A 24,642-nucleotide genomic window follows, 5' to 3' on the forward strand; every position below is an offset into this window, starting at 1 on the left:
GGAGGTGTTTAGCAGCGTCCCTCAGACATTGCCAGATGTGCCCAGGGGGAAAGAACCACGTCTGGTTGGGACCACTGGCACAGAGATTGAAAACTGGGAGCGTTCTGAGAGAATACAATCAGCACCCATCCTTTTCTGCAATGATAACTTTGAGAAGCTCACTGAATTCCTCAAGCCCCATTTCTCCATGGGGAATGGGGTTCACACTAGTGCTTCCTCACAGAATGGACTACTATAAAAATTGAACCAGGCGATTCCTATAAGGTGCTAAACACAGATATAGTACACAACTGAGCAAAATATATCTCTTACAATTAGCAGATATTTTATAGTGACATTTTAAGCCATAGCTCTGAACTTGTGATAGAAGTGTGAAATTCCTCATTGTTTTGGCAAAACTGTCATGAATCCAAGGAGTATAGAGTCCAGGGGTTTATATTAAAGGAACAAACTTATCATCTTTGTTGAAAAAGGGAAAAGTAACTTCCTAGAGCTATCAGGGGTTATGTCTCCACCACTAGTCAATGCTGAAGGACCTTAGGGACCTAGTCAGGATCTATTCCTCAGTCTTAAACAAGAGAAAATGTTCCTTCAGGAGTGGGATAAGGGGCTGGGAGTTTAGATCTCTGAAAGGTAGAAGAAGTCACAGAAAAAGAGTAAGAAAAGCTGACTTCATTTGGCTTAACATCCAGTCTCCTGGGTACAGAAATTCAACAGGAAAACTCTCCGTTCTGTCCACACTAGTGTCCTGCAAGGAAATCATGTGCCTACAGGTGGGAGGAACAGAGGGAAATGTGCCTAATGAGCAGACCGAACCAGCTGTAAATACTCCTCTGTTGCAGTCCCACAGCACAGGTAACCTCGGGCTGGACAAGACCTGGTCGTCTCTTGTGCAGTCCTGAGTCTGGATGGGGCACTGGAGTCTGACCCATTCCTGTTCTCTTGTCTGGGGACAGAGCTCCGTCCTTCATCATCTACCAACCAGACAGGTATTTTTTTTTTAATTTTTTATTATGTTATGTTAGTCACCATACAGTACATCATTCATTTTTGATGTAGTGTATTTTGATTTCCATGTAAGGACCTTCCTCTCAGAGACCCTATCAAGATGAGTTTTACTGCCCAGTAGGGACTGCAGGAGAAGGTCAAGAGAATGAAAGTCAAGAGTGTTTACCTGAAGTCACCTGAGGGCCAGTCCAGCCCAATCCAGAGCTGAGGGTTTGCTGTGGCTGTTTGCTGGCTTGATTAAGAAATGTATTGATTTATTCACTTATGTATTTATGACGCTAAAAATAGAAGTGGATATTGTATTCAGAAATGCAAGGTTCAGCGTTAATAACTAAATCATAATAATGGAAACCCTAGTAAAGGGGACACAGGAAGCCTAAAAGTGGAACCTGAGACCAGGGATCTTTGCAATTAACCAGAGTAGAAAAGTCAAGTATTAGCTTTTGAGGGATACAGTGAAGTGAGGACATGTCTCTTCATATTTAAGATGGGACATATTAGACTCCATTTCCATACTGAGCAGAAAATCCAGAGGAAAGAATTCTTGTAAGTACATCTATGTAAGAGCAGTTTATGAAGCATACATATCACAGTACCTCCTCTTTCAAATATTCAAATGAAATGTTTTATGTGTATTATGTGAAAAATAGTCAGCTAACGAGCTTCCTTTACAATTAACCTCATTACCTGTGAGCCTGAACATGGGCTGGCTTAGCTAGCCACCCACTTTCTCTGTTGAAAATTATCTGTGGGAGTCCTTGCTGTTTGCATAGTGGGATCAGAGTGGTTTTATTCCTGTTTTTTTGTTTGTTTGTTTTTGTGATCTTTCAGCAAAGCATTGCTGTTTATTTCACCAATTAAGCTACTTGCCAATTTGCTTCTTTATGTCTGTGTAGACATATTTGTGTAGAATGTGTGAGAGTGTATAAATTTTGTGTGGTAAAGTCTGTAAGTTAATAATAATATATTGCCTCCACTGCTTTTTCTAGGGTTTTTTGTTTTGTTTTGTTTTGTTTTTGCTCAAAGAATTAATCTGTCACCTCAATATTCTTCACTTGTAAATACCTGCTTTCAAAATGAAAGTGAATGTCCTTCTGCATACTTATTGCTCATGAATCATCCTTTATACATAGTTCCAACTAGTATTCAAGTCTGTATTCCTTATTGTTCCTTTTGTCCTTTTATTATTGGATATCTTTCTTTTTATAACAATATTTGTATTATATTATGTTAGTCACCATACAGTACATCCCTAGTTTTTGATGTTAAGTTCCATGACTCATTACTTGCATATATCTTTCTAAAGATTTTATTTATTTATTCGACAGAGATAGAGACAGCCAGTGAGAGAGGGAACACAAGCAGGGGGAGTGGGAGAGGAAGAAGCAGGCTCATAGCGGAGGAGCCTGATGTGGGGCTCGATCCCAGAACGCCGGGATCACGCCCTTATCCGAAGGCAGACGCTTAACCGCTGTGCCACCCAGGCGCCCCAAGCATATATCTTTCTAAAATAGAAATGCCATCACTTGAACAGGATTCTTCTTTACGTTTGACGGAGAGTCACTTTTACCTTCCATAAGCAAAGCAATCTTTTCCCATATCTCTTTATGTTACATGATACTAAAATTTTAGATACTGTGTTCTCTCCACATTAAAAGAGTTTTTTCATATTCTTTTATTCCCAAGTCCATGGCAATCTTTTTTTTAATAATAAATTTTTTATTATTTTATGTTAGTCACCATACAGTATATGCTTAGTTTCTAATGTAGTGTTCCATGATTCATTATTTAAGTCCATGGCAATCTAATTTAGATTCGTACCATTGTCAATTTCATTTAATTATAACTCTTTTAAACCTCTTTGGTTTTGGGACTTCCTTTTATTTGGTTTCAGACAGTTGTTTTGAGCCATTCTGCTTAACCTAAGTGCATTTCCACTGTTTTTCTGTCTTTCAAAAGTCTTTGTTTTTTAAAATTATAATGTGCTATGCACACTTACACATTACACATTTTCAATTCATATGTATTGAAAGACACCTGTGTTTATCATAAGTTCTCTTTATGTTCTGACAGATGAAGAGATTTCCGAGTAAGAGGGTAGATTGCCATGGGGTGTGTAGGATCTTACAGAGTCTGGGGAGGCCTTTGCATGTTGGAAAAGAACAGAACCATTAGATTTAGATGTGCTCCTGGGACTTGTCAAGAAACTGACTAAAACACAAAGGCTGGAATGACAAATAATCACAAAAAGATGTCACATAGGAAAAGTGATAAAGGAGCTCACCTGATCCACTTTGGACCAAATAAAAACCAACTGGTCAAATAAATATTGGCTAGGCACAGAAAAAACAGGTCTACTGCTATCTGATTTAAAAAAAAATGCCTAATTTTGTGAAGTGTTGGTTTATTCTCTTTATTCATTTTTCTTTTGTGATATTCACTCTGTAAGATGTTTTACACCAGAAAGATGTCACTACCTTTGCCTTTTGGGCAATTTATTTTCACTCTTTTATTATTTTTGCAGGGTACAAATGGGATATAACCAGGACTGGATGCCACCAGCACCAAGGAAGCTTTCCTTCCTACAGTCTCTCAGAACAACTGAGCTTATTAGATCATTTTACTCTTTATGTCCATCTCATTTCTCCCTCCCTCCCTCCACCTCCTCCTCCTCCTCCTCTCTCTCTCTCTCTGGCTATTGAACACAATTATTTATGTTTCTTTACACACAGGTCAAAAAAGTGTCCATTCCAAAATGGAGCCCCCAGATCATTTGACCCTGGGAGGCTACGAATAGGAATTTCTGGGTACTATCTCTACATTCCTTATGGGAAAGGTGATATGATGTGTATGCATTCATATCCTAAACAGTTTTGGGGTGGGGGGGTGAGAAGGACATAGAATAACACACACCAGGAGGACATGGTGTACTGTGTTGTCTGTATGTGACAGTGTGTGTGTGTGCGCGCACATGAGTGTATGTACCTAGATGAGTGAGTGCAGTCCTCAGAGCAGGGATACACAGGATCCTCTATTTCAAGGTGACCCTTATAATACACAGGCCAAACTCAATCAACAGGTGATATTAAGGAGGGATGTACAATGGACAGAATGCTATTCCAACCAGATCATAAAGTGCAAGAGGTACATAGTATGGAAGAGGAAGTCGCTGTGTCTTGAAATTTAAGCAGCTGTGAGGCCACACGGTTCTAGGAAATTCACTGACACCACCTCTCATCACTCTCTCTTGTCCATTCCCCTCAAGACACTGGCTTCCTTCTGAGCCTTGATTTTCTGACAGAAGCACTTCCTCAAGGCCTTTGCACTGACCATTCCCTCTGCCAGGAAGACCTCCTATCTTCCACTCTCTCTTCCATGAGATCTCTGTTCAAATGTCACCTTCTTAGCCAGTCTTGACAGAACACCCAACATAACAACTCATCCACTCTCTCCTTTAAACAGCTTTTGTTTTTTTTTCATAACATCTGATCCCATCTCACGATTATTCAATTTTTATATCTGCTTCTATCCTATCACCATTATTGAAAACACCCTCTACTTTATGACTAGAAATTTCTGGAAACATGGACGACACTCTAGATTTCCTCAAATCCATGAAATAATTTCTTATTAAAACTATAATATCCTTACAAATATTATTTCAAGTTGTAAAGAGATATCTATCGACACTTGCGCAACAAACTCAGTAACTCGGGAAAAAGAATTTGAAGTCCACCTACCATAATAGATAGTATACACATATAATATTGATGATCTTAGCCGTTGGCGTGTGACCCACATGTGTATACTGAGGGCCAACTAGCACACACCTGTTGGGGAACATTAGATACTGTGATGGAAATCCCTAATCAGAGAGGAACTGGGAATCCTCTGAAAGGGTGCACATCCACTCACAAAGTATTGAAATTAGTTTCTTGACTGGAAAATGTTAATTCTAACATTTCCACAATGTGAACAATGTCCATTTATGTGAAAATTAATCATATTATTTCCCCTGTGCTGGTAGTCACCTCCACTAATGGACCAAGGAAACAATACAGCAATCTCAAAGTTTCTTCTTCTCGGATTTTCAGAGGAACCAGAACTGCAGCCTCTCCTATTTGGGCTTTTCCTCTTCATGTACCTGATCACTGTGCTTGGCAACCTGTTCCTCATCCTGGCCGTCAGCTCTGACTCCCACCTCCACACCCTCATGTACTTCTTCCTGGTCAACCTGTCCTTTGTAGACATCTGTTTCACCTCCACCACCATCCCCAAGATGCTGCTGAACATCCAGACTCAGAACCAAGTCATAACCTTTGCGGGCTGCATCACACGGATGTATTTTTTCATACTCTTTTCAGGATTAGATGTATTACTCCTGACTGTGATGGCTTATGACCGCTTTGTCGCCATCTGTCAGCCCCCGCACTACATGGTCATCATGAACCCCCAGCTCTGTGGACTGCTGGTTCTGGTGTCCTGGATCATAAGTGTCCTGCATTCCTTGTTAGAAAGCTTAATGGTGTCATGGCTGTCCTTCTGTACAAAGGTAGAAATCCCCCACTTTTTCTGTGAACTCAATCAGATGATCCAACTTGCCTGTTCTGATAACTTTCTTAATAACATTGTGATGTATTTTGCAGCTATGCTGCTGGGGGGTGCTCCCCTGGCTGGGGTCCTTTACTCTTACGCTAAGATAGTTTCCTCCATCCTTGGGATCTCATCAGCTCAAGGCAAGTATAAAGCATTTTACACCTGTGCATCTCACTTCTCCGTTGTCTCCTTATTTTATTTTACGAGCCTGGGAGTGTACCTTAGCTCTTCTGCTCCCCAGAGCTCCCACGCAAGTGCAGTAGCCTCAGTGATGTACATGGTGGTCTCACTCATGCTGAACCCCTTCATCTACAGCCTGAGGAACAAAGACATAAAGAGGGCTCTTATGAGATTCTCTGGGATGACAGTTCTAAAAGGGCCAATTGTCTGAGGCCTAAAGAAGTGCCCATGATCTCAGGACCCAATGCCTTAGAGTCAGAAGTTGTGATTTTTTTATGTATATTGTGCAATAGATTTTGCTTCTTTAATTTATTTCCTAGAATTTCTATGTTTTCAATTTCAATGTCTTGTACAATATATGTAACTCATTTTATTAAGCTTTGTGATATCTCTGATATCCAAGAGATTTTTCCCTTTGTCATTTTCCTAGGTCTTAATGTCATTCCTAACTTTGGGTGTGAACTATTTGGACATTCTCACTTTTTAAAATGACTAAATGAAGCTGTTGAGAATAATTTCTTCTCAGATAAAGTATACCATAGTGACTATTTTTTTCTTTTGTTTGACTTAACACTGCTCCTATGGGAACTCTACTCTTGGCCACCACAGCTATTTATGTAAGTTTATAACAGAGAAAAATCTGAGACCATGTGCTTCACCTCTGTGAACAGCATTCCTTTATACATCACTACTTTCACTGCTCTTCCTGGGAATGCAGACTTTGATGTACTGAAAGTTATACCTGATCCTGGGGATTTTTCTACACATTAGGATCCTATCCTGTTACACAGCTTGTGTCCACCATGACTACCATAGTCACTGGCAAAAATATATGATCATAAAATACATGTCTCCAAGTGGAGTCTGCACAGAATGACAAATATGGAAAAAATAGATTGACATAATATGTCCTTAGAGTCAAACCTGGCTTTAAGGATGATGAGGCAAAATATTAAATTATATATTTATTGCTATGCAAAATATTTCTTTCTCAGGCATTTCATCTAGTCATTAAATTATGGAATATCAGGGTCCACTCGTAAGGTGTAATCACTAAGATGAAAGACTGGTGGCATGTTTGGGGTTTTATTAAGTTATTTTCTGGTTCTGATTGAATATTTCCAGTGCTTCCTATGAATATGATTCCTTTCTGTTCTCTAAATGAAATATCTCCCACCCTTTGAAATTTTGCCATAACTACTAAAGGGGCAGAGAATTAAACATATCAATAACATTCAGTATATATGATTCGCATAACCACAGGATGACTCACCAGCGAGCTTGGATTCCTGTCCAGGATGTGGTTCAGAGTCACAAGTTGCGGGCACACATATATGTCCTTCCTACTTTTCCATTTTACCTCAAAGGGGCCCCTAAGGAGTCAACTTTTAATATAGTTACATGAAATAAACCCCAAGAACAGTGTAGTCATGAAGGCTAACTTCAATTATCAAAACATTATGTAGAATAAAAAGAATCAGATTATTACAAATGCTGTCAGTTCTGCCTAATTTGATTATTCTATCAATTAGCTATTGCTGGGTATAAAACATCTTAAAATAAAATGGTTTACTATACGGGCACCTGGGTGACTCAATTGGTTAAGCATCTGTCTTCAGCTCAGGTCATGATTTCAGGGTCCTTGGATAGAACCCCCCATCAAGCGCCCTGCCCAGTGGGGAGTCTGCTTCTCCCTCTCCTTCTGTCCACCCCCCAACATTCATACTCTCTCCCTAGCTTACTCTCTCTCTCTCAAGTAAATAAATAAAATCTGAAAAAGTGGCTTAGCATAATGTCCTTATTATGGAAGGGATTGTAGGGTAGGGAGTGGTTATGATCTCTGGAGGGCTCCACATGAGTCTGAAGTCAGGTGGGAAACTCTTTGTGTTCCTAAAGCTCAACCATGAGGTGTGTGGCTGTAGTGTTTTTCTGTCTTGAGCCAATTTATGTCATTCCATGCCTTTAATATACGTAATCTAGTTACAAAATAAGTGAGTTTGTCAAATGTGAATTGTCTTCATTTAATTTCACTTTTTAAATATCCACATGTGAACCTTTGCTTTTCCACAGTTGGAAGAGAGCTCTCCCACCCTGTTAGGTGTGACTCAGCTAACTAGGCTCATTTCTGATTCTGAGTCATGCACTACCGGAATTTTAAAATTCTAATTAATTTATGGAACACTATTACATCCAATAATCTGTACATATTTAAAGTGCACGGCTTTAGGAATTAAAATAGTCATTGAAAACTCATGATTACATACTGCATGTTCCATTTTTTTATTTTGTTATGTTAGGCACCATACAATACTTCATTAGTTTTTGATGTAGTGTTCCATGATTCATTGTTTGCGTATAATACCCAGTGCTCATTGCAGTATGTCCCCTCCTTAATACCCATCACTGGGCTAACCCATACCTCCTGCTTCCCTCTGAAACCCTCAGTTTGTTTCCTGGAGTCCATAGTCTCTCATGGTTCGTCTCCACCTCTGATTCCCCCCCCTTCAGTTTTCCCTTCCTTCTCCTAAAGTCTGCCATACTATTCCTTATGTTCCATACATGAGTGAAACCATATAATAGTTGTCTTTCTCTGTTTGAATTATTTCCCTTAGCATAATCCCCTCCAGTTCCATCCATATCGAAACAAATGGTGTGTATTCATCCTTTCTAATGGCTGAGTAATATTCCATTGTATACATGAACAACATATTCTTTATCCATTCATCTGTTGAAGGGCACCTCAGCTCCTTCCACACTTTGGCTATTGTGGACATTGCTGCTATGAACATTGGGGAGCATGTGCCCCTACTTTTCACTACATCTGTATCTTTGGGGTAAATTCCCAGTAGTGCAATTGCTGGGTCATAGGCTAGCTCTATTTTTAACTTTTTGAGGAACCTCCATACTGTGTTCCAAAGTGGCTGTACTGACTTGAATTTCCAGCAATGGGTAAGAGGGTTCCCCTTTCTCCACATCCTCTTCAACACTTGTTGTTTTCTGCCTTGTTAATTTTTGTCATTCTAACTGATATAAGGTGGTATCTCAATGTGGTTTTGATTTGGATTTCCCTGACGGCTAATGATGTTGAATATATTTTCCTGTGTCTGTTAGGAATTTGTATGTCTTCTTTGTAGAAGTGTCTGTTCATGTCTACTGCCCATTTTTTTTTTTTACTTGATTCTTTGTTTTTTGGGTGTTGAGTTTGGGAAGCTCTTTATTGATCTTGGGAATCAGCCTTTTATCCAAATGTCATTTGCAAATATTTTCTCCCATTCCATGGGATGAAACTTAGTTTTGTTGAATGTTTCCTTTGCTGTACAAAAAAATTTTTATATTGGTGAAGTCCCAAAAGTTCATTCTTGATTTTTTTCCCTTGGCTTTGGAGACATGTCATGAAAGAAGTTACTGTAGCCTATGTCGATGAGGTTACTGCCTATGTTCTCCTCTAGGATTTTGATGGATTCCTGTCTCACATCAAGGTCTTTCATCCATTTTGAGTTTATCTTTGTATATGGTGTAAGAGAAATGGTTGAGTTTCATTCTTCTGTGTATAGCTGTCCGATATTCCCAGCACCATTTACTGAAGAGATTGTTTTTTTCCCCCATTGGATATTTTTTCCTGCTTTGTTGAAAATTAATTGACCACCGAGATGAGGGTCCATATCTGGGGTCTCTCTTCTGTTCCATTGATCTATGTATCTATTTTTGTGCCAGTACCGTACTGTCTTAGGGATCACAGCTTTGTAATATAGCTTGAAGACAGGCATTGTGATGCCCCCAGCTTTGTTTTTCTTTTTCAAAATTTCCTTAGAAAATCAGGGTATTTTCAGGTTCCATTAAATTTAGGATTGTTTGTTCTGATTCTTTGAAAAATACCATTGGTATTCTGATAGGGACGGCGTTGAAAGTATAGATTGCTCTGGGCAGCATAAACATTTTAACGCTGTTTATTCTTCCAATGATCATGGAATGTTTTTCCATCTTTTTGTGTCTTCTTCAATTTCTTTCATAAGTGTTCTGTAGTTTCTAGAGTATAGATACTTTACTTCTTTGGTTTGGTTTATTCCTCTGTATCCTATGGATTTTAGTGCTATTGTAAATGGAATTCATTCCTTGATTTCTCTTTTTATAGTTATGATTTTAGTGTATAGAAAGGCAACTGATTTCTGGGCAATGGTTGTCTATCCTACCACATTACTGAATTGCTGTGTGAGTTCTAGTAATTTGGGTCTAGACTTTTGGGTTTTCCACATAATGTATCATGTCATCTATGAAGAGAGAGAGTTTTACTTCTTCTTTGCCAATTTGAATACCTTTTATTTCTTTTTGTTTTCTGATTGCTGATGGTAGGACTTCCAGTACTATGTTGAACAATAGTGGTGAGAGTAGGCATTCTTGTTGTGGTCCCTATCCAAGAGAAAAGCCCTCAGCTTTTCCTCATTGAGAATGATATTCTCTGTGGGCTTTTCATAGATGGTTTTATGAAATTGAGGAGGGTTCCCTCTATCCCTCCACTCTGAAGTGTTTTAATCAGGAAAGGATGCTGTATTTTGTCAAATGCTTTTTCTGCATCAATTGAGAAGATCATATTGTTCTTGTCTTTTCTTTTATTAACATGTTCTATCACATTGATTGATTTGCAAATGTTGAACCACCTTTGTATCCCAGGAATAAATCCCATCTAGTCGTGATGGATAATCCTTTTTATGTACTGTTGGAACCTATTGGCTAGGATCTTTCTGAGAATTTTGGCATCCATATTCATCAGGGATATGGGTCTGTAGTTCTCCTTTTTGATGGGGTATTTGCCTGGTTTTGGGATCAAGGTAATGCTGGCCTCATAGGATGAGTTTGGAAGTTTTCCTTCTGTTGATATTTTTTGAAACAGCTTCTGGAGAATAGGTACTATTTCTCCTTAAATGCTTGGTAGAATTCCCCTGGAAATCCATCAGGCCCTTGACTCTTGTTTTTGGGGAGGTTTTTGGTCACTGCTTCAATCTCATTACTGATTATTGGTCTAATCAGATCATCAGTTTCTTCCTGTTTCAGTCTTGGTAGTTTATAAGTTTCCAGGAAGGCATCCATTTCTTCCAAGTTGCTTGATTTGTTGGCATACAGTTGCCGGTAATAACTTCTAATAATTGTTTATCTTTCTTTGGTGTTAGTCATGATCTCTCCCCTTTCATTCATAATTTTATTAATTTCAGTCCTTTCCCTTTTCTTTTAGATAAGTCTGGCCAGTGGCTTATCGATCTTATTAGTTCTTTCAAGGAACCAGCTTCTACTGCATTTCTGGTTTCTATTTCATTGATCTTTGCTCTAATCTTTATTATCTCTCTTCTTCTTCTTCACTTAGGTTTTATTTATTCTTTCTCCAGTTCCTTAAGGTGTAAAGTTAATTTGTGTATTCGGGATTTTTCCTTAAATTGAGTGAGGCTTGGTTGGCTATGTATTTCCCCCTTAGGACCTCATTTGCAGTATCCCATAGGTTTTGGACAGATGTGTTTTCATTCACATTGATTTCCATGAATTGTTTAAGTTCTTTGATTTCCTGGTTGACCCAAACATTCTTAAGTAGGATAGTCCTTAGCTTTCAAGTGTTTGAATTTCTTCCAAATTTTTCTTGTGATTGAGTTCCAGTTTCAACGCATTGTGGTCTGAGAATATGCAGGGAATCATCTCAATCTTTTGGTATCGGTTGAGACCTGCTTTGGGACACAGTATGTGGTCTATTCTGGAGAAAGCTCCATGTGTGTTCGAGATGAATGAGTATTCTGTTGTTTTAGGGTGGAATGTTTTGTATATAGCTATGAGGTCCAGCTGGTACAGGGTGTCATTCAAAACTCTTGTTTCTTTGTTGATTTGCTGCTTGGCTCAGCTGGTTTAATGTCTACCTTCAGCTCAGATTATGACGCCAGGGTCCTGGGATTGAGCCCTGCAGACAGCTCCCTGCTCACTGGGAAAAGTCTACTTCTCCCTTTCCTTTTGCCCCTCCCTCCTCAGTTCTTGCTCTCTTTGTCTCTTNCCCTCTCAAATAAATAAATAAAATCTTTTTAAAAAACCCAAATGTGATAACACAGCCAGAATTAGTGGAGCACTACCAGCTGACCAACAGTTGATGGCAACCTCATGAGGAGACCAGCAGAGACCAGAAGACTTCCCCAATGTAGACCCTCATGTGATAAAAAAAAAAAAGAAAATGAAAAAAAATTATCTTATATTGTTTCCTTTTGGCATGGTTTGTTATGCAGCAATAGCTGACTGATACAATAATTAATATAAACAGAACTGAGAATTTTAAGAATAATCTACCGTTTCTTGTTTTTGACAGTTTTTCTGATTTGAAAGGAGTATGCATAATGTCCTGGTGATTCACATTTATTTTAGATAACTGTACTAAAAAGTGACTACCACTGAGATTCCCATCCAGGTAAATGGTAGAGTTTGGAAAGACCTCTATGTTTCTGCAGGAAAACTTATGGACCCCTCAGTCCCAACTTTCCATTCCCAGAACATTACTGGACAGGAATTCAAGCTCTTGCCTGTATCTTCCTTTGATCATAGGATTGAAGAGAGCTTAGAGCATAAAAAAGGCAAAGAGTTAATGACAGAGTGGATACACTTATTGTTTACTCACATTATAAAGTTTATGACAACTTTTTTAAAGAGGTAGATATTAAGTTTAGGGCAACAGAAGGAGTAATATTTGAAGGCAGCCCTGGAAATTTTCAAATAGAAACAGCCAGATCATCCAATTAAATAACTCAATATCTGTCACTAAATTCTTCACTTGAATAAATAAAACCCTTTACACATGGACACCACACACCCCACACTTTAGTGAGTAGATGTTCATCATCAAAAACACATGTTCCACAATAAAATATTGTATGATTGGAAATTTTACTTCATTATATTTGGTTCTTCTCTGATACGGAGCCCATATTAAGTCATTTGGTTTATGCAAATTTGTCTTTCTGTAGATTATGCTTTGAGGGTGTTTTTCATAAGTAATTTCTCCTTATTTTTCTGTGCCAGTGATACTGTGGATGCGGAGCTGCTATGAGAACAGGATCATAATGAGGATCATAAAACCCCAAGACTAGTTACAGAACAAACTAGTAGGTTAAGTCTATATCACCAGAAAGAGCATTTAAAGTAGTAGCACAGAAACGAATGGCAGACACAGAATGAAAACCTGTGATCTAATTTCTTATACAATAAAATTATAAATTTTGGCCTCAGTGGCCAAATGTAGTTTATTTAATAAAGTGATTACCGTATGTAATATAGTATAATCAGTAATAACTATATTATAATCATTCTATACCATTCATCACCAAATGAGGCAAATGGGAATCTCAAAGTTGTTTCTGATTCAAGATTGGGACTAACTTTGGAAATTAAAAAAACAGAAGGAGGGACACCTGGGTGACTCAGTTGGTTTACCATCTACCTTTGGTCCTGGGATTGAGCCCCACATCAGGCTCCCTGCTCAGTGGGGAGCCTGTTTCTCATTCTGCATGCTCTGCCTGCTGCTCCTCCTGCTGTGCTCTCTCTCTCTGACATAAAATAAAATAAAAAATAAAATAAAATAAATAAAATAAATAAAATAAAATAAAATAAAATAATAAAATAAAATCTTTAAATAAAAACATAAAGGAAAAATTGTTGGCTATCAGAAGGCACAGAAAGTTCAACAAAGAGGCTTATTGAAAAGCAATAGCAGTTGAATTTAAGAAAATTGAAACTCCAGGATATAAATAGAGGGATTAAGTTATTTCATGATCCAATCTAAGAATCACAATTTCTGGCTATTAGGCATTAAGCATGAAATCACAGGTAATGTTGAAAAATGGCCTTTTCATGGCTTCCCACTGGAAAAAAAATTACAACCCGCTTTATGTGCTTGTTCCTCAGGCTGTAGATGAAGGGGTTCAGCATGGGTGTGACCACTGCATACATCAATGAGACCACTGCACTTGTGTGGGAGCTCTGGGTAGCAGCAGAACTAAGGTACACACCAAGCATCGTACAATAAAATAAGGAGACAACTGAGAAGTGAGATGCACAGGTGGAAAATGCTTTATACTTTCCCTCAGCTGATGAGATTCTCTGTATGGAGGAAACTATCTCAGAGTAAGAATAAAAGACCCCAGCCAGGGGAGCACCACCTAACTGAGTAGCTGCAAATTACATCACCATGTTATTAAGAAAAGTATCAGAGCAGGCAAGTTGGATCATCTGATTAATTTCACAAAAAATTGTGGGGGATTTCCACCTCTGTACAGAAGGACAGCCACAACACCATTAAGGTTTGTAACAAAGAATGCAGGACACTCATGATCTAGACACCAGAACCAGCAGTCCACAAAGCCAGGGGTTCATGATGACCGTGTAGTGCAGGGGGTGACAGATGGCCGCAAAGCAGTCATAAGCCATCACAATCAGGAAGAAGTTGTCCAAACCTACAAAAAGTAAGAAAAAGTATATCTGCATGATGCAGCTGTCATAATTCAGGACTTTTCTCTGTGTTAGTATATTCACCAGCATCTTGGGGACACTGGTGGATGTGATACAGATGTCTACAAAGGACATGTTGGCAAGGAAGAAGTACAAGTATGTACAACACTGACTCAACAATCCCATATTTTGTGTTGAAAGGAAATTTATATAGAAATGCATTAGGATCAGGTGGGATTTATTCCTGGGATGTAAGGGTGTTTCAACATTTGCAAATCAAAAAACGTGATAGACCACATCAGTAAAGGAAAACACAAAAATCATATTATCCTCTCAATTGATGCAGAAAAAGCATTTGACAAAATACAGCATCCTTTCCTGATCAAAACTCTTCAAAGTACAGGGATAGAGGGAACATACCTCAATATCTAAATGCCATCTATGAAAAGCCCACAGTGAATATCATTCTCAATGGGGAAAAAATGAGAGCTTTTCCCTCAATGTCAGGAACACAATGAGGAGGCCCACTATTGCCACTATTGTTCAACATAGTCCTAGAAGTCCTAGCAATTAGAAATCAGACAACAAAAAGAAATATAGGGCATTAAAATTGTCAAAAAAGAAGTTAAACTCTCTCTTTTCACAGATGACATGATACTTTATGTGTAAAACACATAAGACTCCACCCCTAAGTTATTAGAACTCATACAGCAATTCAGCAAAGTGGCAGGATACAAAATCAATGCACAGAAATCAGTTGTATTTTGGGGGCACCTGGGTGGCACAGCGGTTAAGCATCTACCTTCGGCTCAGGGTTTGATCCTGGCATTCTGGGATCGAGCCCCACATCAGGCTCCTCCACTATGAGCCTGCTTCTTCCTCTCCCGCTCCCCCTGCTTGTGTTCCCTCTCTCGCTGGCTGTCTCTATCTCTGTCAAATAAATAAATAAAATCTTTAAAAAAAAGAAATCAGTTTTATTTCTATACACTAAAAATGTAACTGAAGAAAGAGAAATTAATGAGTCAATTCCATTTACAACAGCTCCAAAAACCATAAGATACCTAGGAATAAACCTAACCAAAGAGGTAAAGCATCTATACTCTAGAAACTACAGAACACTTATGAAAAAAATTGAGGAAGACAGAAAAAAAATGGAAAAACAGTACATGCTCGTGGATTGGAAGAATAAACATCATTAAAATGCCTATGCTGCCCAGAGCAATTTACACTTTCAATGCAGTCCCTATCAAAATACCATCAACATTTTTCACAGAGCTGGAACAAATAATCTTAAAATTTGTATGGAACCAGAATAGACCCCAAATTGCCAAGGGAATGTTGAAGAAGAAAACCAAAGCTTGGTGGGGGGGCATCACAATGTCTGACTTCAAGCTATATTACAAAGCCACAGTCATCAAGACAATATGGTATTGGCACAAAAACAGACACATAGACCAATGGAACAGAATAGAGATCTGAGATATGGACCCTCAACTCTATGGTCAACTAATTTTCAACAACACAGAAAAAAACATCCAATGGAAAAAAGACAGTCTCTTCAATAAATGGTGCTGGAAAAATTGGACAGCCACATGCAGAAGAATGAAACTGGACCATTCTCTTACACCAAACACAAAGATAAATTGAAAATGGATAAAAGGCCTTAGTGTGAGGCAGGAATTCATCAAAATCCTAGAGGAGAACATAGGTAGTAACCTCATCAACATAGGCCGTAGCAACTTCTTTCAAGACATATCTCTAAAGGCAAGGGAAACAAAAACAAACATGAACTTTTGGGACTTTGAACAGCAAAGGAAACAGTCAACAAAACTAAGAGGCAACCCATGGAATGGGAGAAGATATTTGCAAACGACATTTTGGATAAAGGACTGATATCCAAAAATCTATAAAGAACTTCTCAACCTCAACACCCAAAAAACAAATAATTCAGTAAATAAATGGGCAGAAGACATGAAGAGACACTTCTCCACAGAAGACATACAATTGGCCAACAGACAGGAGAAAATGTTCAGCATCACTAACCACCAGGCAAATACATATCAAAATCACAATGAGACATTATCTTACACCAGTTAGAATGACAAAAATTAATAAGACAGGAAACAAGTGTTGGAGAGGCGGTGGAGAAAGGGGGAACCCTCTTATACTGTTGGTGGGAAAGCAAGCTGGACAGCACTCTGGAAAACAATATGGAGTTTCCTCAAGAAGTTAAAAGTAGAGCTACCCTACAACCCACCAATCACATTACTAGGTATTTAGCCCACATACAGATGTAGTAAAAGAAGGGGCACATGCACCCCAACATTTATATGAGCAATGTCCACAATAGCTAAACTGTGGGAGGAACCCAGATGCCCTTCAGCAGACGAAGGATAAAGAAGATGTGGTCCATATATACAATATCAGAATATACAATATACAACAAGGATATACAGATATACAACAGAATATACAATATACAATGAAGGATAAAGAAGATGTGGTCCATATATACAATATCAGAATATACAATATACAACATCAGAAAGGATGAATACCCACCATTTGCACTGACATGGGTGGAACTGGAGGGGATTATGCTGAGTGAAATAAGTGAAGCAGAGAAACACAAATATCATATGGTTTCACTCATATGTGGAACATAAGGAATAGAGCAGAGGAACACAGGGAAAGGGAAGGAAAACTGAATAGGAAGAAATCACAGAGGGAGAGAAACCATGAGTGACTCTGGACTCTGCGAAACAAACTGAGGGTTGCACAAGTGAGGAGGGTGGGGGATGGGGTGACTGGGTGATGGGTAATAAGGAAGGCACGTGTTGGGATGAGCTGTGGGTACTATACCAAACTAATGAATTGACCAGTACAAGAAAAACTTATGAGGTACTATATGCTGTCTAACTGAACATAAAAAAAATAAATAAATTTTGAGAGAATAGAAATCAAAAGAATGAATGTCTGATAAAGAATCAAATTAAAAGAATATAGATATTTAGATACGAAGATTTAAAGTAGAATGGGCAAACTTAATTTTAGTAATGAATTGCTTTTTAAAATCTTAATGCACAAAGGGCTCAAAGTCAGAATTAATTTTTTTTAAAAAAAATTTTATTTAAATCTGACGTCATGGGGCACATGGCTGTGGAGTCAGTGGAGCAAGCAACTTTCTTTTTTTCTTTTTTTAAAATTTTATTTGTAAGTAATCTCTACTTCCACCAGGGGGCTCAAACCCACAATCCTGAGATCAAGAGTCATGCTTTCCACCAACTGAGCCAGTCAGGCAGCCTTAGCTCGCAACTCTTGATCTCAGGGTTATGAGTTCAAACCCCACATCAGGTGTAGAGATTTCTTAAAACAACAACAACAACAACAACAACAACAACAACAACAACTAACTAAATAACCAGGTCCTTGTTTCATTGATCTGTTCTACCATATTTTTTTAATTTCTATATCACTGATTTCTGCTCTAAACTTTATTATTTCTCTTCTCAGCCTGGATTTAGTCTTTATTTGCTGTTCTTTTTCCAGCTCTTTTAGGTGTAAGCTTAGATTGTGTCATGGATTGAAAGAAAAACTGGTGTTAAAATGTATATGCTACCCAAAGCAATCTACACATTCAATACAATCCAAATAAATAAATAAAGTAATTCACATTTATATTTTGGAAATGGAGAATTCACTTCTTGCATTCCATTTCAACAATGGAGCAGAGCTCCAAATTGACTTTAATATTTTTTTTTACACTTAATATTGGATTTCAACACAAAATGCCCTTACCCAAGAGAAGAGAAATTAATTAATTGAGAGACTAAAATTCACTTTCCTCCAAAACAATTTTATTGGATAAATGTCTATATTATATTCCTATCTCTGTTGTAACAAATTACCACATTAGAGGCTTATAAGAAACAAATTTATGCTCTTAACTGTTTTTGAGGTCAGAAGCCTGAAGTAAGACTCAGTGGGCTAAAATCAAGATGTCTGCAGCACCTGGTTCCTTCTGGATGCTCCAGGAGAGACTCTTTTCTTTCCTATTGCTGTTTCTAGTGACAACAAGCATTCTTTGGCTCATTGCAATTTCTCCATGTTCAAATCCATCAACATGGCATCTTCACATCTCTGATGCAACTATTCTGCTTCCCTCTCCCACATTCAGAGGAGCATGGTGATTATATTACTTCCACCTGCATAATCTTGGTCAATCTTAGTTCAAGGTCAGCTGCTTAGCAGCCTTATTCATTTGCTACCTGAATCTCCCTCTTCCTATAAGAAAATACCATATTCAAAGTTTCCATGAATTAGAATGTGGACCACTTAAAGAGGCTTTTATTCTGCCTACTAGAAAGTCTTTTCCAAAACTAATATATTTGGTGCCACTCAAGGGTCCATATATAAAAGAAACAAACACAGATTTTATCACAGACCCTAGAATGACTATCATTGTTATTCAAAATTTTATGCATCACGATCTTTCGTGTGTGTGTGTGTGTGTGTGTGTGTGTGTGTGTGTGTGATCTACAACCACCTGCACCTTACTCCATCACAGGATGACAGTCTTGCTACTCAAAGACTGGTCCACAGACCACGACCTACAGCATCGACATCACTCAGGAGCTTGTTAGAAATGCTGAACTCCTGGGCCCACCAGCACCTGCTAAAGCAGAATCTGCAATTAAGCTGAATCCTAGATTCCTATGCAATGTGAAGTTGGAGAAGTGCTGGTCTGGAGTACATTTTCTCACATTCTCAATTTGACCATTGAGATAGGCTCATTATTTGTGTTGGAAGCTGTTTTGCTCCTTGGAGGTGTTTAGCAGTGTCCCTCAGACATTGCTAGATATACTCAAGAGACAAGAACCACCTCTGGTTGGGACCACTGGCACAGAGATGAAACCTGGGAGCATCCTGACAGAATGCAATCAGCACCCATCCTTTTCTGCAATGATAACTTGGAGAAGATCACTAAATTCTTCAAGCCCCATTTTTCCATGGGGAATGGAGTTCACACTAGTGTTTCCTCACAGAATGGACTTTTATAAACATTAAATCAGGCAACTTCTATAGGGTGCTAAACTCAGATTATAGTGCATAAAATACCCCAATATATATCTTACAATTAACAAACACTTTATAATGATACTTTCATAGCTCTGGACTTGTGATAGAACTGTGAAATTCCTAATTGTTTTGGCAAAATTGTCATTAAGCCAAAAAGTGTAGTGCCCAGGGTTTTATATTAAAAGAACAAACTTAATATCTTTGTTGAAAAAGGGAAAGTAACTTTCTAGAGATATCACAGGTATCATACACCCCAAGTCAATGTTTTGAAGGACCCACAGTACCTAGTGAGGATTGATTCCTCAGTCTTAAACAGAAGAAAATGTTCACTCAAGATGGGGATAAGGTCCTGAGAATTTAGATCTCTGAAAGGAGAAGAAATCACCGAAAAAGAGTAAGAAAAATTGACTTCACCTGGCTTAACATCCAGTCTCCAGGGAACGGAAATTCAACAGGAAAATTTTCCTTTCTGTCCACACTAGTGTCCCGCAAGGAAATCATGTGCCTACAGGTGGGAGGAACAGGAGGGAAATTATCCTAATGAGCAGACTGAACCAGCTGTAAATACTCCTCTGTTGCAGTCCCACAGCACAGGCAACCTCGGGCTGGACAAGACCTGGTCATTTCTTGTGCAGTCCTGAGTCTGGATGGGGCACTGGAGTCTGACCCATTCCTGCTCTCTTGTCTGGGGACAGAGCTTCGTCCTCCATCATCTACCAACCAGACAGGTAGTTTGATGTCCATGCAGAGACCTTCCGCTCTGAGACCCTATCAAGATGTGTTTTACTGACCAGTAGGGACCGCAGGGGAAGGTCAAGAGAACGAAAGTCAAGAGCATTTAGCTGAGGTCACCTGAGGGCCAGTCCGGCCCAGCCCAGACCTGAGTGTTTGCTGTGGCTGTTTGCTGCCTTGATTAAGAAATTTATTGGTTGATTCACTTATGTATCTATGATACTAAAAATAGAAGTGAAGATGGAACTCAGAAATGCAAGGTTCAATGTTAGCAAGTAATCATAATAAGGGAAACACAATCTGTTTATGTTTTTCAAGCAAATTATTGCTGTTTATTTCACCAATTTAGTTACTTGCCATTTTTCTTTTTTAACTATGTGTAGATATATTTGTGCAGAATGTGGGAGTGTGTATATTTTGGGTGTTAAAGTCTCTGATTTAGTCATAGTGTGTTCCCTACACTTATTTTCTACTTTTTTGTTTGTGTGTTTGTTCATTTTCCTGGAAGAATTGATCTGTCATGTTAATATTCTTCACTGTTCATACTTGTTTTCCAAACTCTGCATACTTATTGCTCACAAGTCACCCTTTATGCATAGCTTCCAACTAGTGTTCACGATTTGTATACCTTATTGTTCCTTTTGGCCTTTTATTATTGGATCTATTCCTGAAATAGAAATGCCATCACTTGAAAGGGATTCTTCTTGTTATGTTTGACCGTGAACCACCTTTACCTTCCATAAGCACACCTGTCCCACATCTCTTTATGTGAGGTGAATCTGAAACTTTAGATACTGCTTCTCTCCACATTAAAAGAGTCTTTCACATCCTTTTATTCCTGAGTCCTTGGCAGTCTAATTTATATTTGAATAGGCACAGGAAAAACAAGTCTTCTGCTATCTACTTTCTGGTAATAAAAATGCCCAAATTTTGTAAAATTTTGGTTTATTCTCCTTACTCAGTTTTCTTTTGTGATGTTCAATCTGTAAGGTGCTTCACACCATAAAGATGTCACCACTTTGTGCTGTGGACAAATTTAATTTAGCTCTCATTATTTTTGCTGGGTTCAATGGGATGTAACCAGGACTGGATGCCACTAGCATCAAGGAAGCTTTCCTTCCTCACAGTCTGTCAGGACAGCTGAGGTTATTAGATCATTTTACTCTTTATGTCCATCTCATTTCTCCCTCCCTCTGTCTACCTTTCTCTAACTCTTTGTCTATTGAGCAGAATTTTTTCTGCTGTTATTTCTGTAATTTCTTATTTTAATTCAATTTAATTAACACATAGCGTATTATTAGTTTCAGAGGTAGAATTTAGTTATTCATCAGTTGCATATAACGCCCAGGGCTCATTCCATCAAGTGCCCTCCTTAATGACCATCACCCAATTACCCCATCCCACCACCCACTGCCCTCCAGCAACCCTCAGTTTCTGTCCTATAACCAAGTCTCTTATGGTTTCCCTCCCTCTCTGTTTCATCTTATTTTATTTTTCCTTCCTTTCCCCTATGTTCATCAGTTTTGTTTCTTAAATTCCACATATGAATGAAATCATATGATATTTGTCTTTCTCTGGCTTATTTTGCTTAGCATAATACACATAGCTCCCTCCACATCCTTGCAAGTGGCAATATTTGATCCTTTAATGGCCAAGTAATATTGCACTGTGTATATATACCAAATCTTCTTTACCCACTCATCTGTGGATGGACATCTGGGCTCTTTCCATATGTTGCCTATTGTGGACATTGCTGCTATAAACACTGAGGTGCATGTGCCCCTTCGAATCACTAAGTTTGTATCATTTGGATAAATACCATGCAGTGCAATTGCTGCATGGTACAGTAGCTCTATTTTTAATTTTTTCAGGAACCTCCATACTGTTTTCCAGAGTGTCTGCACCAGTTTGCATTCCCACCAACAGTGTGAGAGGGTTCCCCTCTCTCTGCATCTGGCCTAACATCTGTTGTTTCCTGAGTTGTTAATTTTAGCCATTCAGACCAGTGTGAGGTGGTTTTGATTTGTATTTCCTTGATGATGAATGATGTAACCAGGTTTAATGTGTCTCTTAGCTGTTTACAATTGTGCCAAAATCCATAAGATATCTGGGAAGAATCCTAACCAAAGAGGTAGAAGATCTGTACTCTGAAATGTGTAGAACACATAGGAAAGAAATTGAGGAAGGCACAAAGAGATGGAAAAATGTTCCATGCTCATGGATTGGAAGAACAAATATTATTTAAAATGTCTATGCTACCCAAAGCAGTCTACACATTCAAAGTAATCCTTAAAAAAATACCTCAGTCATTTTTCACAAAGATGGAACAAATAATCTAAAATGTGTATGGAACCAGAAAAGAACACAATTTTTTTTATGTTTCTTTACACACAGGTCAGAAAGTGGTCATTCCAAATTGGAACCCCAAGATGATTTCTCCCTGGGAAGATATGAATAGGAATTTCTGGGTACTATTTCTACATTCTTTATGGAAAAGGAAATATGATGTGTATGCGTTCACATCATAAACACTGTGTTGGAGCTATTGAGGGAGAGGTGAGGACACAGAAGTAACACACACCAGGAGGACACGGTGTGCTGTGTCATGTGTATGTGACTCTGTGTGTGCGAGTGTGTGTGTGTGTGTGTGTGTGTGTGTGTGTGTGTGTACATGTGTGTGGGCATCTTGATGACTGAGAACAGTCCTCAGAGCAGGGAAACCCAGGCTCCTCTATTTCAAGGTGACCCTTATAATACACAGGCCAAACTCAATCAACAGATGATATTAAGGAGGGATGTTCAATAGACAGGACCCTATCGCAACCATCATAAAGTGCAAGACGTACGTAGTGTGGACAAGGAATTCCCTGTGTCTTGAACTTTAAGCAACTTTAAGCAACTATGAGGTCACATGATTCTACAAAATTCACTGCCACCACCTCTCATCACTCTCCCGCTTGTCCATTCCCCTCAACACACCGGCTTCCTCCTGAGCCTTGATTTTCTGACAGAAGCACTTCCTCAGGGCCTTTGCACCAGCCAGTCCCTCTACCAGGAAGACCTCCCTTATTCCATCCTCTCTTCCATGAGGTCCCATTTCAAATGTCACCTTCTTAGCCAACCTTGACTGAACATCCAACATAACACCTGACACATTCTCTCCCTTAAACTGCTTCCATTCTGTTCATATAATCTGTCCCCATCTCATGATCATTTAATCTTTATGTATGTATCTACCCTATTACTATCATTGAATTATGGGGATTTTTCCTTTCAGCACTCTACTTTATTACTAGAGTTTCCAAAACATGGTGAATGCTCTACATATTCCCCAAATGCATGAAATATTTTCTTACTTGAACTTTAAAGTACCTGACCTTCTGGGGAACATCTGATGTGGTGATGAAAATTCCTAATCAGAGAGGAATGAGCCTGAATCCATTCACAAAATATGGCAAATGTTTTCTTGATTGGAAAATAGAAATTGTTGTGTTTCCACAATGTGAGCAATGACAGTTTGTGTGAAAATTAGTTGTGCTATTTTTTCCCTGTGCTGGTAGCCAACTCCAACATATGGACCCAGGAAACTATACAGGAATTTCAGAGTTCCAGCTTCTGGGATTTTCAGAGAAACCAGAACTGCAGCCCCTCCTATTTGGGCTTTTCCTCTCCATGTACCTGATCACTGTGTTTGGAAACCTGCTCATCATCCTGGCCGTCAGCTCTGACTCCCACCTCCACACCCCCATGTACTTCTTCCTGGCCAACCTGTCCTTTGTAGACATCTGTTTCACCTCCACCACCATCCCCAAGATGCTGTGGAACATCCAGACTCAGAGCAAAGTCATAACCTTTGCAGGCTGCATCACCCAGATGTATTTTTTCATGCTGTTTACAGGGCTAGACATCTTTCTTCTGACTGTGATGGCCTATGACCGCTTTGTGGCCATCTGTCACCCCCTGCACTACATGGTCATCATGAACCCTTGGCTCTGTGGACTGCTGGCTCTGGTATGCTGGATCCTGAGTGTCTTGCATTCCTTGTTACACACTTCCATGGTTTTGCGGCTGTCCTTCTGTACAGAGGTGGAAATCCCCCACTTTTTCTGTGAACTCAATCAGATGATAAAACTTGCATGTTCTGACACATTTCTCAATAACATGGTGATATATTTTGCAGCTATGTTGCTGGCTGTTGGTTCCTTCTTTGGGATCCTTTACTCTTACTCTAAGATAGTTTCCTCCATATGTAAAATATCATCAGCTCAGGGCAAGTATAAAGCATTTTCCACCTGTGCATCTCACCTCTCCATTGTCTCCTTTTTTTATTTTACATGCTTAGGAGTGTACTTTACCTCTGCTGCTCCCCAGAGCTCCCACACAAGTGCAGTGGCCTCGGTGATGTACACGGTGGTCACCCCCATGCTGAACCCCTTCATCTACAGCTTGAGGAACAGAGACATAAAGGAGGCTCTGTTGAGATTCTCTGGGATGGCAGCTCTAAAAAGGACAATCGTCCTGGAGCTGAAGAGCTGCCCACAGTTGCAGAGTCCAATGCCTGAGCCAAATGTTGAGATACTTTGA

The 24,642-nt window shown here is 39.0% G+C and overlaps 2 protein-coding genes and 1 pseudogene across 2 annotated transcripts; 2 read left to right on the forward strand and 1 right to left on the reverse strand.

Moving 5' to 3' along the window:
* Positions 1-5,047: 5,047 nt before the first annotated feature.
* Positions 5,048-5,995, forward strand: LOC103681612 (olfactory receptor-like protein OLF4). The gene has a single exon (XM_008711185.1). It carries the CDS (start codon positions 5,048-5,050, stop codon positions 5,993-5,995), a length of 948 nt encoding a protein of 315 aa, XP_008709407.1.
* A 7,625-nt stretch (positions 5,996-13,620) lies between these two features.
* On the reverse strand, positions 13,621-14,382 carry LOC103681611 (annotated as a pseudogene).
* Positions 14,383-23,631: 9,249 nt separating this feature from the next.
* Positions 23,632-24,642, forward strand: LOC103681610 (olfactory receptor-like protein OLF4). The gene has a single exon (XM_008711183.2). It carries the CDS (start codon positions 23,632-23,634, stop codon positions 24,640-24,642), a length of 1,011 nt encoding a protein of 336 aa, XP_008709405.2.

The sequence above is a fragment of the Ursus maritimus genome, unplaced genomic scaffold (assembly GCF_017311325.1).
Source record: "Ursus maritimus isolate PB19 unplaced genomic scaffold, ASM1731132v1 scaffold_37, whole genome shotgun sequence".
NCBI classification, from domain to species: Eukaryota; Metazoa; Chordata; class Mammalia; order Carnivora; family Ursidae; genus Ursus; species Ursus maritimus.

Excerpts from the sequence above, each read along its gene's own strand:
- LOC103681612 (XM_008711185.1), top strand. The coding sequence starts at position 5,048 with ATGGACCAAGGAAACAATACAGCAATCTCAAAGTTTCTTCTTCTCGGA.
- LOC103681610 (XM_008711183.2), top strand. The coding sequence starts at position 23,632 with ATGGACCCAGGAAACTATACAGGAATTTCAGAGTTCCAGCTTCTGGGA.